General features: G+C 44.7%; 2 protein-coding genes across 8 annotated transcripts in view; both read right to left on the bottom strand.

Annotated features, from left to right (window-relative positions):
* The window catches only part of TMED7 (transmembrane p24 trafficking protein 7), a 304,389-nt gene extending 294,232 nt beyond the window's left edge, over positions 1–10,157 (bottom strand). Inside the window, exon 1 of the mRNA XM_074995200.1 lies at positions 10,152–10,157. The gene's annotated coding sequence lies outside the window, so the exon portion shown is untranslated. The remainder of the gene's footprint in view (positions 1–10,151) is intronic.
* FRMD3 (FERM domain containing 3) overlaps positions 1–19,729 on the bottom strand; it is a 249,462-nt gene that overhangs the window by 112,722 nt on the left and 117,011 nt on the right. For all 7 annotated transcript variants that reach the window (XM_074995192.1, XM_074995193.1, XM_074995194.1 and 4 more), the window contains one exon: positions 17,360–17,402. In XM_074995192.1, the coding sequence (XP_074851293.1) occupies positions 17,360–17,402 (43 nt within the window). The remainder of the gene's footprint in view (positions 1–17,359; positions 17,403–19,729) is intronic.

Here is a 19,729-nt window from a genome sequence, read left to right as displayed (position 1 = left end):
CCCCCTCACATGCAAACATTTTTAAGGCCAAAAAGAAACATGTGGACAAAAAACACAGCTATCAGCAGCTCACGTGAAGGCTGCTTTTGCAATCCTGTTGCTGCATGAACGCAAATTTTCCAACATTACTTATTTAGACATTAGAACACAGATATAAGTAAAACTGAAAAAGCCTGCAGTGTAGACATAGCCCTAATGCGAAAATAAACAATGATCTAGTCAATCTGGAGGAATCCTCACAGCTATTTATATGTTTTTCAGTTTTAAATAAATATTAACCTTATTTACTAAGAAATACTGTTCATTAGGGAAGCCAATGGACAGATGTAGACAAATGTCAATAGCATAAAATATGACTGCAACTGACATGCCTGCTAGAAGAGAGACTAGTGATGAAACGAGCACAGAGACTGCACCGTCCTCTCACCCACTCAATTCTGTGCATACAGTAAACCCTTGATTTAAATGGACTAATAGGGAGGAATGGGTGTCTGTTAACGCCAGAAGTCCATTAAATCCAAATCTGCAGGACTGGAGGCACCTGGTGGGAGAGCATGTGGCACTTCCAATGGCGGCTCCTCTGGCCTTTGCAGCTCCTCCAGCCCAGCGGCTCTTCCGGCCCCAATGGCCGCAGCCACTGCAGCGGCCCTGGCGGTGGCCGCTTTGGTGAGTCGATGCCATTTATTTGGGGGGAGAGGGGGTCAGACAGCGTCTGTTATTTCCAAAGTCCATTAAATTGAGGTCCCTTGAGTCAAGGGTTTACTGTACTTACCAACAGTGCTGTTTCTGTGCCGGTACCAACTGGGAGGGTGGGCAGGGAGCCAGCTGAGTAGCAGCTCCTTTTAATTTTTTTGTTTTTTAAAATACTGCTTATCAATATGAACACCTCCCCCCCACCAACCCATGGATACCACTAAGCAGCCACAATGAAGGAGATGTTGAGAGGAAAAAATGAGTAATCGTGAAAGAAGCAGTATGACAGCTGAAGTTCCTCATGGAATAGAGACTGGTAACTCTCACCCCCGCTGCCCCCCCCCCCCCCAAAATTACTGATTCTGTGGCATTTTATAGCAGGGATATATATCTAACTGCTAATCTGTATATATTTATTTCTATAAAACCTTATTGGTTCAGCCTGTATTCAGTTTTTAAATTTTTTTTTCCTTTAAAAAAAATTTAAAAAATTAAGAAGTAGTATTAAAAGAGCTCCAGGAAATTTCAGCACAATAAACTGTTTATCTGAGACATTAATTTAAAGAGGCCTTTAATTTTAATGAACATTTATGCTGGCACATATCAACCTTAACCTCCCTAAACCTAGGGACATTGCTTTTCTGAATACCTAATCAGCCTGGGGAAGAGTTTAAAAAAGCAAACAGACAAAAAGGCATAAAAAGACAAAGAAAAAGTACTGAAGAGGGGAGGAAAGAAGCGGGAATGAATGTAGAGACAACTGAGGGAATGTGATCCCATCAATGACTTATTAGCTAGCTGGACATACAGTAAAACCCTGATTATCCAACGTGAATGGGACTGATGGATGGTTGGATAACACGAAAAGTCAGATAACAGGGCAGGATGACGCAAGTTGCTGCCAACTACACAGGCTGGCCTGCTGCAGGGTTGGCTGTCAGCTGCCCAGGTAGGGTTGCCATGGGGCTGGCTGTTGGCTGCCTGCTGCTCAGGGCTGGCTCCCTGAGCTGGCTACCCGCTGTTGGCTCCCCAGGGCTGGTTCCCCCTCCCACCCCCCACAGGATTGGAGGAGCAATTATCCAATCCCTATTTATCACAGAATCATAGAACAATAGAGCTGGAAGAGACCTAAAAATGCCATTGAGTCCAGCCCCCTACTCTAAGCAGGACCAAACCTATCAGATCAGCTACGCCAGGGCTTTGTCGAGGTGAGACAAACACCTGCAGGGATGGAGACTCCACTACTTCCCTGGGTAGACCATTCTAATGCTTCACCACCCTCCTAGTGAAAAAGTTTTTCCTAATGTTCAACCTGGACCTTTCCAACCACAACTTGAGACCATTGTTCCGTGTTGTGCCATCCATGACCACTGTGAACAGCCTCTCTCCAGCCTCTTTACAGCCTCCCTTCAGTAAGCTGAAGGCTGTTATCAAGTCCCCCGTCAGTCTTCTCTTCTGCAGACTAAACAGTCCCAATTCCCTCAACCTTTCTTCATAAGTCATATGCTCCAGCCCCCTAATTATTTTGGTCGCCCTCTGCTGGACCCTCTCCAGCGTATCCACCATCCTTCCTATAATTGGGGGCCCAGAACTGGACACAGTACTCCAGATGTGGCCTCACCATAGCCGTATAAAGAGGAATAATCACTTCTCTGGATCTACTGGCAACGCTTCTCTTGATGCAACCTAATATGCCATTAGCTTTCTTGGCTACAATGGCACACTGTTGACTCATGTCCAACTTCTCGTCCTTTTCTGCAAAACTAATACTGAGCCAGACGGACCCCAGCTTGTAACAATGCTCGGGATTCTTCCAGCCCAAGTGAAGGACTCTGCACTTGTCCTTATTGAACCTCATCAGATTTCTTGCAGCCCAGTCTTCCAATTTGTCTGAGTCAGTCTGGACCCTGTCCTTACCCTCCAGTGTATCTACCTCTCCCCCGAGCTTAGCGTCATCCGCAAACTTGCTGAGGGTGCAATCCAACCCCTCATCCAGGACATTGATAAACAAGTTACACAGAACAGGACTCAGAACTGAACCTTGGGGCGCTCCACTAGAAACTGACCGCCATCCTGACATCGAACCATTGATCACTATCCTCTGGGCCCAACCTTCTAGCCAGCTTTCTATCCATCTTACCATCCATTTATCCAATCCACATTCCTTTAACTTGCCGACAAGAACGCTGTGGGAGACCATATCACAAGCTTTGCCAAAGTCAAGATAAATCACATCCATTGTTTTTCCCCTATCCACACAGCCAGTTATCTCATCGTAGAAACTAATCAGATTGGTCAGGCATGACCCGCCCTTCATGAATCCATGCTGACTATTCCCAATCATTCTCCCCTCCTTCAAGTGCCTCACAATGGTGTCAGATAAACAGAATGTTGAATAACTGGGTGTCAGATAATGTGGGTTGTGCTGTACTTATATAGGAGCTTCCCGTAGTTAACAACTTGTGCTAGTTATAATGCTTCTGGAAATTTGTCCCATAACTGTAAAGTCACTTTTGCATCATGCACAGGAATGACAAAACAAACATTTGTTTCCTTCTTTGTGATAGCTGGATTTTTAGGATTTGAGGTTTTCCTTTTTCAGCAGGGTAGTGGTGGTTACGCTGGTTTTCAGGAAGAAGTGTATATTGCAAGATTAAATATTTCATGCTTCTATAACACGGCTAACTTCAGGACAGAACTAAATATTGGAGGGAAAAAAAGGCCACAAAAATATAAAGAACAGAAAATACAAACAACAGAAATAAAGACCAAAAAAGGAGACTGCTATTGGAGAAGAGAAGAAATAAGTAAATTAATGAAGAAGAGAAGAAATAAATAAATAGAGACAGAGCAGAGAGTGTGGTTCAACTCACACTGGCATGGATTTTTTTAATTTTTTCTCTGTATATTTCTGTTGCTCCATGATATATAACACAGTGACAGAACCATGGTCAATGTGTGAATACTAATGCCAAATGATCATATGCCTGACCCACAGTCAACTCAAGTCTTTCTTTAGCCTCATAGGTTACGTCTAGAAATAAGGGTTCTTTCAAAAATGGAGTTTATTTATCGAAAGAGACCCCATCTACACTGCTTTTTTTCTTTCAAAAGAATCTCTTCCAAAAAGAGATTATGCAAATGAAGCATGAGATATGTAAATAAGTCTCATTTGCATTTTCAATTTCCCCTATTTGCATTTCTCTTTCGAAAGAGGAATGCAGTGTATACCTAGCCATTGTGGCTTCTTCCTCTGTACACTTTGGACGTGGTTCTGTTATCAAATACAATACCTACATCCTCCTAAAACTACTTCAATCCAGCAGTAATATAGAGAAGGGAGTGGAATTCTGCAGGTTTTTTTTATGAACTCGTCAGGCGCATTGTGAGGGACAAAGCAGGAGGTCAAGTGACTTCAACCTCCCAAATAGTAAACTAATTTCTCCCAAATGTACTGGACTAGAATGCAAACTAGAAAAAAGAACTAACACAAAAAAGATAGTGTAAATTTCAACAAGACTAACTGACTCTGCTTGCAGCCTTTTGAAGATGGTATAGCGAAGGGAAAGCCCTGCAGTTTCTGAAAAGCTGCTGTTGCTGCTCACAAGATTTCTTTGATTGAAAAGCCAACTTTTTATTAACAAGAAGTTAAAAGAGCTGTCAGAATCAGAGCTGGTCATGTATGAAGTCACAAAATTAGAGAGCTACTCAACCATGTTGTAGACTAGAACAGGCAGTCCCCTAATGCACAGTGGGCCTGAGCCAAAGATCACTGAAGTCAATGAAAAGACTCCCACAGGCTTCAGTACGGGCTTTGATTCAGGCCAGTGTTTTTCCACACAGGGAAACTTGCATGTAAGAGATAAAGAAAGGTCAAATTCTGGCTGCAGTTCTGGCGGTGTCCGGTGCACATGGAGGAGTCGTTACAGACCCAGGAAAAATTCCCCAAGAACAGCATTGGCTTGCACTAGGTCTTGGATGGAGAGTAACTGCAGCTAGGCTTTGCAGCCCAGAACAACCATAACATAGAGTAGCCCTTATGCAGACATGGATCATGTATCTAATCCAAAATCTTCAATACTTTTGCCCTTAGCATCTGACATTTCATGGATATTTTGATGAGAAAGAGGACGGGAAGTTCTGCCCCGTGGTCTTAGTTACTATGCTGTTCAGAACAGATGTAGTGGCCTATCTGTCCAACTACAGCAAAATGACAAGATAACCTTCAATTCAGAAAAAACAAGAAGTTCTGTGGCACCTTACAGGCTAACAGATCTTTTGGAGCATAAGCTTTCGTGGGCAAAGACCCGCTTCATCAGATGAGTCATGCATCTGATGAAGCGGGTCTTTGCCCATGAAAGCTTATGCTCCAAAATATCTAGTAACAAAGAGGAAGCCGCGCTAGTCTATACACTATCAAAACAAAAAGCAGTCAAGTAGCACTTTAAAGACTAGCAAAATAGTTTATTAGGTGAGCTTTCATGGGACAGACCCACTTCTTCAGACCATAGCCAGACCAGAACAGATTCAATATTTAAGACACAGAGAACCAAAAACAGTAAGCAAGGAGGACAAATCAGAAAAAGATAATCAAGGTGAGTAAATCAGAGAGTGGAGGGGTCGGGGTGAGGTCAAGAATTAGATTAAGCCAAGTATGCAAACAAGCCCCTATAGTGACTCAAAGTTCCTGTCCCAGTTTAAACCATGTGTTAATGTGCCGAATTTGAACATAAAAGCCAGCTCGGCTGCTTCCCTTTGAAGAACGGTGCAAAAATTCTTTCAGTAACACACACGTTTAGGTCATTAATAGAATGCCCCATTCCATTAAAATATTGACTAACTGGTTTGTGGATCTGGAGTGTTTTGATGTCTGTTTTGTGCCCATTAACCCCTTGTCTAAGGGAGTTAAGTCTGTCCAATATACAAAGCATCTGGGCATTGTTGGCACATGGTGGCATGTATGATGTTAGTAGAGGAGCATGAGAAAGTGCCCGTGATTCTGTGAGTAACCTGGTTAGGTCCAGTGATGGTATTTCCAGAGAAGATATGTGGACAAAGCTGGCAGCGGGCTTTGTTGCAGGGAAAGGTATATTCCTGGGGTATAGGCTGTGGCTGTTAGTAAGGATCCTCATGAGGTTGTCTGTAGGAGAGAACAGGCACGTCACCCAGGGCCTTCTGGAGTGTGGCATCCTGATTAAGGATAGGTTGTAGGTCTTTAATAATTCGTTGCAGTGGTCTGAGTTGGGGGCTGTAGGTGATGACCAGTGGTGTTCTGTTCTTGACTTTTTTGGGCCAATCTTGGAGTAGCTGGTCTCTGGGTATTCATCTGGCCCTGTCAATTTGTTTTTTTTACTTCTCCTGGTGGGTAATTCAGGTTTATGAATATTTGGTAAAGATCTTGTAGTTTTTGGTCTCTGTCAGTTGGATCAGAGCAAATGCGACTGTATTGAAGAGCTTGACTGCAAACAATGGATCTAGTCACGTGTGCTTAGACAAAGGGTTAATGGGCACAAAACAGACATCAAAACACTCCAGATCCACAAACCTGTTAGTCAGCATTTTAGTGGAATGGGGCATGCTATTAATGACCTAAAGGTATGTGTGTTACTGAAAAAGAATTTTCGCACCGTTCTTCAAAGGGAAGCAGCTGAGCTGGCTTTTATATTCAAATTCAGCACATTCACACATGGTTTAAACTGGGATGGGAACTTTCTGAGTCACTAGAGGGGCTTGTCTGCATACTTGGCTTAATCTAATTCTTGACCTCACCCCGACCCCTCCACTCTCTGATTTGCTCACCTTGATTATCTTTTTCTGATTTGTCCTCCTTGCTTACTGTTTTTGGTTCCCTGTGCCTTAAATATTGAGTCTGTTCTGGTCTGGCTATGATCTGAAGAAGCGGGTCTGTCCCACGAAAGCTCATCTAATAAACTATTTTGCTAGCCTTTAAAAGTTCTACTTGACTGCTTTTTGTTCCAAAATATCTGTTAGTCTGTAAGGGGCCACAGGGCTTCTTGTTTTTCTCGAAGACACAGACAAACATGGCTACCTCTCCGATACTTCAATTCAAAGATGTACAGGATAGGCGATAATCTCTTCTCCCTAAATATTCATGAATGAGGTAGAATCAATATGCTTTTCTGGGGGGAAAGGGACTCATATACTTGGCCAAGAGTCTGCAACCAAATGGCAAGAACAGCTTTTTTTTTCCTCCCCCAAATTCAGTTACAAAATCAATACTTCAAGAGCCACAATACATGTGACTACAAGACAGCCCTTAATAAACAACATCAATACGGTACTTTTTGTAAGCCCTGTTTTAAGGGCAGCCCACACACAATGATCTGTAGAAAGTTTAAGTTACTTTCGTCCCTGGAATGGAGAACAAATGAGGACAAGAAAAATGCTGCTCCTGGGGACAGGCTCTTTAGCAAGAGGGAGAAATGTTCACATCAACCCTCCATGCCCCCACCCCATTCCCAGGCTCTATCCTCCATTGGCCCACAAAACCTACCCCTCATCCCCAGGCTTAACCCCTCTTACCCTCAAACCTGCCCCTCATCCCCAGGCCTAAATTTAGTGGTGCCCAGCCCCTCACCTTCCCACCAAACACCCCAAGGATAAACCTGCCTCAATCTGCCCACTGAACCCAGATCTTACTTGCCCCCCGCCCCCCCCCCACTGCTCTCTCCCTGACGCACACATCCTCCTCCCCCAACTTCTCAGGCCAGAAAGTGCCTGCAACTTTCCCATCTGCTCCTCACCCAGTGGCACCAGCATTGGACTCACCAGGGAGTGAGCTGGGATGGGTCCTGGGAGAGCTGAGCCGGGTACTGGAGGAGCTGAGATTTCACTGCAGACAACGGAAACAGGAGGAAGGGGCTGTGGCTGCAGAGCAAGGAGGAGCTTGGGGGGTGCCAGCTGCCAGGGAGAAGGAGCCATGAAGCTGCACTCGGCTCCCAGGAGGCCTCCCCCTGCCTCTTCCTCCTTCTCATCAGGGCTGTGCAGCCACCCTTCCCCCAGCTCTCCTGCTCCATTTTCCCCACGTGAAGCCTGGGTGGCTCCCTGACCTGCTCCCCTGAAATAATGGAACTAAATTTAATTGGTTTAATGGCCAGATCCCTCCCGCCACCCTGCTGGCCATTAAACTAATTCAAGTTAGTTTCATTACTTCAGCGGCCCCAGTGTAGAGAGCCACAAGAGAAGTCATCCAGAGCAGCAAGTGACTCCTTTCAGAGCCACATGCAGCTCCAGAGCCACAGGTTGCCAACCCCTGCATTAGGCCATTCTTATGGTTTATGGTGGGTTATGTGGAGGTGGGAGGGATGGAGAAGTGGCCATTCTATGGGGTGGGGCCTCTCTCAGGGCTGCAAGAGGGCAAGGAGTCACAGGTGAAGGAACCGGGGGTAGGAGAGAGCAGCATCACCCCCACATTTTACATGGTTTACCAGCTGCTGCCAACCCCATAACAAGGGTTCCGGCTGTCGTATCAGGGGGGCTCTGCCACCACCCACAGGCCAGGTGGACCTGTGTTTGGGACCCTGGCTGCCACCTGGGATTCCGCCACCAGCCCTACACCTGCCTGAGGCACCAAGTCGTCCCTGCCTCCCAGAGACACGGCCCTGCTCCTGACCCCACTGAGGTGAAGCGGATGAAAAGGCAACTGGCACAAATGGGGTTCAGGTGGTACCGGAGGCACCTTGCTGTTGGTGGCCCTAGGCAGACACAGCATGTAGCACCAGGTACCCCAAATTTAGTGGTGCCCAAGGCAGCCCCATATTCTGCATATGCTCAAGGGCAGCCCTGGTTCTACAAATTCTGTTTCCTCCATTTTATTTTTAAACTAATCCTAAGCCTAATGGAAGCCTAACGAGTCTTTTGACTGGAAGTGAGCAGCTAACAGAGTCCTCATTTTCTGCTTTTTACAGCACTGGAGTTACTAGGCAGAAACAAAACACCTCTTTCTGATATTCCTATACATTTTATGACAAAAGGCAGGACCATAAAAACAGCAACAAACTTCACTGCTTCAAGGGAAACATGATTATCAAGTTTGCCAATCACCCTCTTGAAACAGAATTACATTCAACCAATCACTCAAACTTGAAAAAATGGAAACAGTGACAAAAACAGATATTCATTTTCAAAAGAAAATTTCTCCACCAAAAAGAGATAATTGGATTGATAATAGCTATGACGTTTCCCTTTCAAAAACAGGTAAGGACCAGCTGGTGTGCAGGAAAAATGCCGCAGGCTCTGTCATGATTTCGTCCCGTCTGACGCTTTACCATACTGATTAAACATAATCATAATTATAATAATTTCAAATAATTTGATGACAGAGAACTGCATTGGGTGCAGCTTCCTCACAATGAGGCTATTAATCCACCAGTTTATATACTATCACAACTCAGGAGGTGAAGACACTAAATAGAATAAAACCTACTCAAATGACAGCATACACTGAAACTGTCAGCTGCAGTAAATCAAGATACAAATCCCACGTGAAGGAACTTCACACGATGCATGGCATATTTCCAGGAAATTAACTGTAATGTTTGTATTTACACTCAGTTGCAAACTATTGCACGTGCTATTTTCAGCAACACTTAATTGTCAGACATAGTTGAAATGAAGCATCAAACCTGTTTTCTACATTAACGAGCGCCTTGTGTCACTTCAGCACACATGATGGTGAACATGTATCTATCTCCTATATATTTCAAAGCAGTGCTCTTTAAAACCAAGGCAAAGGGTCGACAGTTCAGGAAAATGATGTTCCTGAGAAAAACTTTACACTTGTGTAGGGAATGTGGCAGAAGGAACGCAGTGCTGCTGAAGGCTGGGAGGAATGAGTCTCCCAGAGGTCATCTGCATGAGAATGCAAAAGGTGTGCATGTGTGATACCTTTTCAGGCAAAGCCTAATGGGTAGCAAGTAAGCCATGAGATTTGGTCTATTGTAAACATGTAGTTGTAAAATTACAATTTAAGCTGACACTTAATGTGGGAGTTGTGAGATCTCACCAATGCTCTGGGTTGTTGTGGGGGACAGGGCAGTCGCCTTAGCTGTGTAAGAGATTGATTACACAGGGCTCCCTGGTTTAAAGCATTGTGAGAGAAGCAAGGGGAGGGGTACTGGTTGAGCCAGCTTACTGAGTGCCTTGGCCCTGCCTATGCCTTGGCCATATAGCTCTAAGCCTGGCTTGACTAACCCTCCCCACCTGTTAAAAGATAGAGCTGGATATCAGGGTGTTTGTGAAACCCCACACTAGAGATACCAAAAGCTGAAATCAAAGAGTGGCAGCTGAGGCCACACAGAGCTGAAATCACTGTGTTCTGCCTTAGGGCAGTCCCAAGCAGTGGGGTTAGGACCGGCGGACAACAGCAGGACCAGTGGGCGGCTGGTAGGGGCGGCGGTAGACGACGGCGGGCGGCCGGTAGGAGCGGCGGCAGACGACGGCAACCGGCGGGTGGTCGGTAGGAGCGGCGGCGGACGACGGCGACTGGCAGACGGCTGGTGACAGCAAGGGGAGGCTACAGACAAGTGGACAGCTAGTATTGCCCTGGTGATGTATCTGTGGGCTTTGAGTTTGGGACTGCACCGCAGAGGGTACACCCTGTAACTGTGTGTGTGTGGAAAAGGGCCAAGAGCCCCAGCAAGAGACTGGGTTCTACTGCATATGGGGATGGTATCTGGGTAAAAGGGGTTTTGTCTCTTCTGTGCTGAGATATACTGCATCTGTCGCTGTAACCCTGGGGTAGGTTACGGTCATTAAACAAGCCATTTCTGTCTCAGACTCTGTGCTTGCGAGGTGGGGGGGTGGAAATCCGCCTTACAGGCACCCAGCACGGGGGTGAAATTGTCCCAGGCCACTGGGTGGGGGCTCGAGCCGGTTGATTGTATCCTTGATAGGAAAACCCCACAAGAGTTGAACCCGGCCCTTCTGGCAGGCATCTGGCGTAAACAGAAGGGTTACACTTGCTTCTTCTGTCATTTTGTCTACAGAGTCCTCATAATCCAAAACAAACCTATTCTGGAGAATAGCCATTTATATAAGAAAAACCCTCTTGAAAAAGAAAAACTAGTGAAATAATCCAGGTTTAAAACAATCTAGACACATCACATGGATTGGGGGCAAGCAGAGAAACACGTCAAATGGAAAGATTTCTTAAACAAGCTGCCTTTGCACGAGGACAGAGTGAGAGTTACACATACACCACCACAACACTATTTCTTTCAACTGACAACCTGGAAGAAGGGCAGTCACTGAATTCCAAAAGCAGATGTTTAAGTTATTTCTGTATTCCTGAGAATGCAAGTATGGCATGCATATCTCAGTGAAATTCCAGTCCGCCTGTGCAGTGTTAACCTCTCAGAAGCTATCAGACTTTAAAAAGAAATCTAGTATCCAAATATTAATTTTTAATCAACTCTGCAGAAGAAACTGTAAAATCCTGAACGTGTCACTGTTTTGCTTCCACTCTTGGCAAATAAATCAATTGCTTATGCAATCGACTTGCTGAACATATGCAAATGAACCTGAAAGGATGTTAATCTATATATGGTGGGGGTTTTCTGGCTTTCATTCTGGGGAAGGCAGAGGAGAGGGATACCATGTGCACCATGAACTTCAAATCACAGGTTCTTCCTCAATTACTGTACAACACAGTCAAGTAGCACTTCAAAGACTAGCAAAATAGTTTATTAGGTGAGCTTTCGTGGGACAGACCCACTTCTTCAGACCATAGCCAGACCAGAACAGACTCAATATTTAAGATACAGAGAACCAAAAACAGTAAGCAAGAAGGACAAATCAGAAAAAGATAATCAAGGTGAGCAAATCAGAGAGTGGAGGGGTGGGGGGGAAGATTAAGAATTAGATTGAGCCAAGTATGCAGACGAGCCCCTATAGTGACTGAAAGTTCCCATCACGATTTAAACCATGTGTTAATGTGCCGAGTTTGAATATAAATGTCAGCTCATCCACTTCTCTCTCTAAAAAGGAGCGATAATTTCTGTTCAGTAACACACATATCTTGAGGTCATTGACAGAATGCCCCATTCCATTAAAATATTGACTAACTGGTTTGTGGATCTGGAGTGTTTTGATGTCTGTTTTGTGCCCGTTGACCCTTTGTCTAAGGGAGTTAGAAGTCTGTCCAATATACAAAGCATCTGGGCATTGTTGGCACATGATGGCATATATGATGTTAGTAGAGGAGCATGAGAAAGTGCCCGTGATTCTGTGAGTAACCTGGTTAGGTCCAGTGATTGGTATTTCCAGAGAAGATATGTGGACAAAGCTGGCAGCAGGCTTTGTTGCAGGGAAAGGTTCCAGGACTGGTATTCCTGGGGTATAGGCTGTGGCTGTTAGTAAGGATCCTCATGAGGCTGGGAGGTTGTCTGTAGGAGAGAACAGGCATGTCACCCAGGGCCTTCTGGAGTGTAGCATCCTGATTAAGGATAGGTTGTAGGTCTAATAATTCGTTGCAGTGGTCTGAGTTGGGGGCTGTAGGTGATGACCAGTGGTGTTCTGTTCTTGGCTTTTTTGGGTCGATCCTGGAGTAGCTGGTCTCTCGGTATGCGTCTGGCCCTGTCGATTTGTTTTTTTACTTCTCCTGGTGGGTAATTCAGGTTTATGAATATTTGGTAAAGTTCTTGTAGTTTTAGGTCTCTGTCAGTTGGAGCACAGCAAATGCGATTGTATCGAAGAGCTTGACTGTAAACAATGGATCTAGTCACGTGTGCAGGATGGAAACTAGAAGGGTGTAGATAAGTATAGCGATCAGTAGGTTTTCGGTACAGTGTGGTACTGATCAGGCCATCCTTGATTAGTACTGTAGTGTCCAGGAAATGTCTCTCTTGCATGTTGTAATCGAGGCATAAGTTGATGGTGGGGTGTAGATTGTTAAAGTCTCTGTGGAATTCTTCTAGAGCCTCTGTACCATGGGTCCAAATCATAAAGATGTTATCAATGTATCTTAAGTAGAGGAGTGGTAATAGGGGACGAGAGCTGAGGAATCGTTGTTCCAGGTCAGCCATAAATATATTAGCATATTGTGGGGCCATGCAGGTGCCCATAGCAGTTCCACTAATCTGGAGGTATAAATTGTCCCCAAAACAGAAATGATTGTGTGTGAGAACAAAGTTACAGAGGTCAGACACCAGATTGGCTGTGGTGGCATCAGGGATGGTGTCCCTGATTGCTTGTAATCCATCTTTATGTGGAATATTAGTGTACAGAGCCTCTACATCCATTGTGGCAAGGATGGCGTTACCAGGAACTTTTCTGATGTTTTATAATTTCCTCAGGAAGTCGGTGGTATCTCGGATATAGCTGGGAATGTTGGTGGCATAGGGTTTGAGGAGGGAGTCCACGTAACTGGATAGTCTGGTGGTAAGGGTGCCAATACCTGAAATGATAGGGCGTCCAGGGTTTCCAGGTTTGTGGATTTTGGGAAGTAAATAGAATAATCCAGGCTGCAGCTCAGATGGTGTGTCTGAGTTAATGAGGTCCCGAGTTGCAGCAGGGAGTTCCTTCAGTAGCTGTTGTAATTTCCTTTGGAATTCCAAAGTGGGATCAGCAGAGAGAGGTCTGTAAAACGTGGTGTTGGACCCACCAGGAGAAGTAAAAAAACAAACTGACAGGGCCAGACGCATACCCAGAGACCAGCTACTCCAAGATCGGCCCAAAAAAGCCAAGAACAGAACACCACTGGTCATCACCTACAGCCCCCAACTCAGACCACTGCAACGAATTATTAAAGACCTACAACCTATTCTTAATCAGGATGCTACACTCCAGAAGGCCCTGGGTGACATGCCTGTTCTCTCCTACGGACAACCTCATGAGGATCCTCACTAACAGCCACAGCCTATACCCCAGGAACACCAGTCCTGGAACCTTTCCCTGCAACAAAGCCTGCTGCCAGCTTTGTCCACATATCTTCTCTGGAAATACCATCACTGGACCTAACCAGGTTACTCACAGAATCACAGGCACTTTCTCATGCTCCTCTACTAACATCATATATGCCATCATGTGCCAACAATGCCCAGATGCTTTGTATATTGGACAGACTTCTAACTCCCTTAGACAAAGGGTCAACGGGCACAAAACAGACATCAAAACACTCCAGATCCACAAACCAGTTAGTCAACATTTTAATGGAATGGGGCATTCTGTCAATGACCTCAAGATACGTGTGTTACTGAAGAGAAATTATCGCTCCTTTTTAGAGAGAGAAGTGGACGAGCTGACATTTATATTCAAATTCGGCACATTAACACATGGTTTAAATCGTGATGGGAACTTTCTGAGTCACTATAGGGGCTTGTCTGCATACTTGGCTTAATCTAATTCTTGATCTTCCCCCCCACCCCTCCACTCTCTGATTTGCTCACCTTGATTATCTTTTTCTGATTTGTCCTCCTTGCTTACTGTTTTTGGTTCTCTGTGTCTTAAATATTGAGTCTGTTCTGGTCTGGCTATGGTCTGAAGAAGTGGGTCTGTCCCACGAAAGTTCACCTAATAAACTATTTTGCTAGTCTTTAAAGTGCTACTTGAGTGCTTTTTGTTTTGATAGTGTAGAGACTAGCACGGCTTACTCTCTGTTACTGTACAACACAGGTAGAAGAGAACACAGCCTGTTGAGAAACCTCATGATTAAAGGTATTTTAACATGTCTTTGAAGAGATGACACAGAGAGGAATACATGACTTTAAAGTAGCTTGTTTCTTAAAAAGAGATTCATGCAAATACTTTCCATCCATGTTGATTTGCATGGAGTTATCACCATTGACTTCTTCTCTTAAGCTGCATGTACACAGCACGTCCATTTCGGAAAGGGCATGCAAATAAGGCACAGATTTAAATACCATGCACCTCATTAGCATATTCCTGCATTATTTAGCTTCTGCAAGAGGCATTTTCAGAAGACAAAGCAACCTCGTGGACAGGGCTCCTTCAAAAGGTACACTCTTCCCCCCCACCCCGCCACTTTTGAAAGCACCTTTCTTCCTGAAACAAAATAGGGTTAGGAGTTGTTTGGTTGCAGTGTACATGTTTGGGCTCAGGTTCCAGCCCAAGCTCATGAATCCCCCACCCCCATAGGGTCCTAAAGGCCAGCCTCAGGCCTCAGCCCAAATGTCTACTCTACAATTAAACAGTTCCTTGCACCCTAAGACCAAGCAGCTGGCACAAGCCAGCCATGGGTTGTTAACTGCAGCGTAAACATACCCTTAGACAAGCCTGGCAATGGTTTAGGTTTCACTGGACCCATGAGTCAGCTGAGCCTTGCTAGATGTAAAGTTTTGTTATGAAGTTCTAATTTATGTTATGAAGTTCTAACAGCTCTAATTTCTGCACTTCTCCTCATTCTGGACTACCTAGTATCAGCTCTGCTTGGGAACATCAAGTGCATATGTTCTGAGAGAGCTGGAGCCTGAACCCTTTTTTTTGGCTGGCGTAACAAATAACTCCCAGACAGTAGTATCATTAGGAGTGGAGGTGGTGAGAGATTAACAGATTGCAGCAGTCCCGTGCCAAGAATATCACCCCAGCTCATCCTTTTATGGAGGCTGCAGAAGCCTAACCTGAACTCTGATTTCCTGCACAGTAGAGTAATGTGTTACAAATCAAGCTGCAGAACCAGTTTTCACAGATTTTCTTCCTTCTACCTTATCATTTCATTCCACAGCAATTATGAAAGACCATTTGGAAATTAGACTGCCTAGGACTACGTTCTCACAAATGTGTCAAGTTTACAGAATGGTGCCAATATGCAGTATACACACAATTTACTTTAAAACAAAAAAGGTTGGGCAAATTGCACCCTTGAATATGCTTATCACTGCTGTTGAGGTCAGTAGAAGCTATTCTGAGACAAACAATTCAGAATTTACCTCAAGAATCTTGGCAGAATGGTAGCGGAAGAAGGATACTTAGTATATCAACATTTTAGGAGCCATGGGGAGGGAGTACTGCTTTGTTCTTATGACTCTTCAAATAGCAAATTCACTCCAAGGACAGATGCGTAGAGACGAGAAAAAAAAGAAGCCATTTCTAGTTCTGCCTACCAAAGGAGCAACTTACCGAATTTTTCAACAACACATTAACCTAAGTTGATCCCACTGAGAAGAAGTCTGACATGTGCAGCACAAACCCACTGTTTAGTCCCAAACAGACTTCTGACCTGTACAAAATGAAACCAGCAGTTGCTCAAGATGCTAGAGACCCCTGAGACCCTAATACAGCATGTTTCTCTTCACAGACAGAATTAAGAGCAGTAAAAATGGCAAAGGGGTGTACTTCAAACTTGTATACCATGTGTTCTGATGCACTTAACTTACTAATGAAGGTGGAAAACCATAAGTAAAGTACTAGGAAAAGAGACTGGACACTGTAGCAGCACTCATAATGAGTTGTTCCAAAACAGGTTAATGTATTCTTACTTGGCAACATATATGTATGTGCAAAGATTCTTCCCCACTTCCAGGTATTACTAGATATAAAGCACAGAACCAGCCTCTGCATCCCATTCTCTGGGACATGGAGAGACTACCAGCTTGCTGGCTGGTAGCTGAAGGTTCTTGAAGGGCTATCTTCCAATAAGTATTGTTGTTTACAAATTACTGGGGGCAGGAGAGGCATTCTGCATAGCAGACAAAGGAAAATATTAAATCTTTCGTCTTCAGTCTCACCACCTAACTCTTACAAAGTTGACAACCCTCCTTAGTAAAACAAGCAGTAGATCCCAATGCCTGAATTCAAGTCTCCAAGGATTAAGAAGTAAAAACTCTCCTCAGCTCCTGGAAGGAAATCACTGACAATAAAAGTAGTTTTGCTAACTTTCATTGGTCCATTTATGAATAAGCAAATATATATATAAAATAAAGGCCATAACACTTCCCAAAGCAAGTTGGTTGACCTTGCAGGTAGCACTCTGGAAAATAAGCACCTCAGACAAATATGAAAAGATTTAATCTAACTTTTTAGAAAATTTAGATTAATTCCTAGTGAATGAAAACCAAAAAGTCAAGCCAAACACAAAGAAACAACACAACAGTTGCATAAACAAAAACAAAAAAGCCATCATCTCTGTAGATACTCCACCCCCTTGAGAGACAGTAGCTAAGCTGATGGAAGAATCCTTAAGCTGACTTATTATTGTAAATACAAAAGGGGTAAATTTAATTTAACGTACATCTGTTAGGGGAGGAGATTGGATTTTTCATTCCCCTGAGAGGCCTAACAATGCTTATGTAACTTTTTAGTGGGGACCAGCCTTCACATTCTGCATTGCCACAAAGCAAAAGATTCCAATTGGATTGCCACACTCCATGTCTTGTTTCTATAGCTTGAAAAGAACTGGATGCACCACAGAGATAGAGTACTTAGTTCTTTCCACAACGAAAGGATGCACTGAATCACTCCACAGATGTTAGCATGCATGTGGTTTCAGAAAGGCTGTATGTAATCATAGCAAAAGGTGTTGATGGAAAGCTCTGTACAGTATCAGAGAGTTCTCAAGATTTCAACAAGGAAATAAAGGACCTCCTTGAAAACAAACAAAACACGCTGGAAACAACTGCAGGGAAACGACACAACCCACAGGCATTTCAAACCATGATACCAAGTTACAAAGTGGGCTGGTAGTACTTACATTTCATTTGCTTGGAGATAGACTTGTTGGGCTCAAGCCAGTGCTAAAAAGAAAGAGGAGAGGTCAGCACTTAACATGTTGAACAGTACAGCACATACTTAGCATTAAGGGCTATGATAAACTCACATGTAATATTCTCATACTCCAGTATGAGTGAGTTTATAGGGGAAACCTCAAATGTAGAGAAAACAACACTGTTGCCTTACAGCACAACCACAGTATATACAAAGAGAATGGCACAATTATGTACATAAAGAATGCTGTAATAATAGAGTAAAATTACTATTCATTTAATGTATTTTCCGTGACAACACACACATTCTAAAGAGATCCATTCAAGCAGAGCAGATCCCCAGCGGTGATTTAGGATATGTCTAGGCTACAGCATATGGTCAATTTTAAGGCACTCAGCTCGATTGTATGTCACTGTCTTCACTGCAAATACCATTACGTCAATTTTAGAGAGTGCTAAGGTCAACATTCTTACATCGACCAAATGAATCAGAGCAGTGCCAAAGTTCGAATTTAAAAAGTCGAAATAATGCTAGTGGGGAAACAGCATTTCTTTAAATCAATTTTATTGGCTTCCAGAGGTGTCCCACAGGTACACCTTCTGACCCATTTCACCTCCCCTGCTCTCCAGGTGTGCAGAAAGCAGGAAACAAGAAACCCAGCGTTTTAAATTAATTTCTTTATGATCAGTGTGGCGATCACATCTAGCTACGAAAGAGAGTCCCAGCATGGTGCCATCAGGAGAGCCAGGGTCTCAGTTCAGCTGGCAGACTAGCCTCCGCCCCACCTCACCATATGGTGGGTTGGCAGTTGGGACCAGACAGTGGCACATCAGACAGTAAGTCCTGCACTAGCAAGAGAGGCAGAGAAACTTCTTTTCTGTACTTCACATTTCTGTGGGGCACCCCCAGGCACCATGCAGTCAGAGATCTAGCCCCCACTGTACCATGTGACTAGCCCTTCCCCCTCCAGTGCCATACAGCTGGCCTGTGCAGGTGGAAGGATTCTATGCCTCACGTTTCCAGGGGCTCACCAAGCACTGGGGAGCTGCCTCCCCCTGTAGCAAAGATTTCCATGGGCTGGCTAGCCCCTGTAAGGCAACACATGCCAGGGGAATAGCTCCCTACGAGGGAAATTTTTTTTTGGCCGGGGGGAGGGGGAGGGCTGTCACCAGGGGGATGGCTCCTTGCATGGCAAAGATTTTCAGGGGCTGGAAGATGGCTCCCCTGGTGGGAAATATTTTTGGGAGCTGTTGCCAGGGGATGGCTAATAAGACACCCGGTGAGCATACCATGTCAACAGAACCCTCATCTCACCTCTGCCAGCTTACTTGGGGAGGACAGTCCCTAACCACACCTATTTACAGGGCTGGCCCCCCCACCTACACACACAAGCGATAGAGGAATGCCAACAGTTTATGGGGCCTGGCCCCACAGAAGGCAGCATGAATTTTCTGGGCTGGCCCTCCTCACCTTATGGAGACACCAGCTGACTGGAACATGTTAACTGATGCCTCAGCTCACCCATGCCAGCTTAGTTGGGGGGCCAGCCCCCAGCTATTTTCAGGGCTCCCCCCACACACACCTAGGCACACCGCTCCAGTACCTCCCTTCCCAAAGCACAAGGCGGGGTGGGGTGGGGTGGGGTGGGGCGGGCAGTGTCTCAACAGTGGCCTGGTTGCCGCATTTTTACCAGGAGAAAACTAAGGTACTTGTTGACATGAGTCCCACCCTACCTTTCTGCATGTGATCTGGTTTTAACTCACAGTTATTGTAAACATGTGTGATTGAAGGTTTTCTTCCTTGTGAAAGGTGTTCTTTCACCAGGAAAACTGTTAGCATGGCACAGTCAGTTGCACGCTTCCAGAATACATTTTCAAAGAGTGCTTCAGTTTCTGAAGCCCACAACCTGTTTGGCTTTCTTTCCCTTGGGATTCCCTGGTTTCTTTCTCCATGAATAATGTTTGTCTTTCCCTAGTCACATAGATCTAGATTCTTCCAGTGTTTGGCGTTCTTTCACTGGGGGAAAAAATAGTTGAACAACCTGTTGTCATGGTTCAGTTGTGGTTTTCCTTCCGCTGGGATTCCCTCCTTTTCCTTCTGAAAAATGGTGGTTTGCTTTCAATGGGAGGGGAATGAGGGCAATGCTGCGTAAGCAGATGACATCACACCTGCAATGACTTGTGGGGCATTTTTTCCCCATCGAGCATCAGAGCAAAAAACACAGAATGCAATGAGGCTGAGGGAACTGTGGGATAGGTTCCCACAATGCACTACCGCAATAGTCAAACTTTGTAGATTTTATGAAGATGCACTAAGTCAACTTTGTGGGCAGGTGATGATACTCAACTTTGATTTT

The sequence above is a fragment of the Carettochelys insculpta genome, chromosome 5, assembly GCF_033958435.1.
Source record: "Carettochelys insculpta isolate YL-2023 chromosome 5, ASM3395843v1, whole genome shotgun sequence".
Classification (NCBI taxonomy): domain Eukaryota; kingdom Metazoa; phylum Chordata; order Testudines; family Carettochelyidae; genus Carettochelys; species Carettochelys insculpta.
Note: the sequence above shows the minus strand (reverse complement) of the source record. Positions and strands in the feature narration are given on the sequence as shown.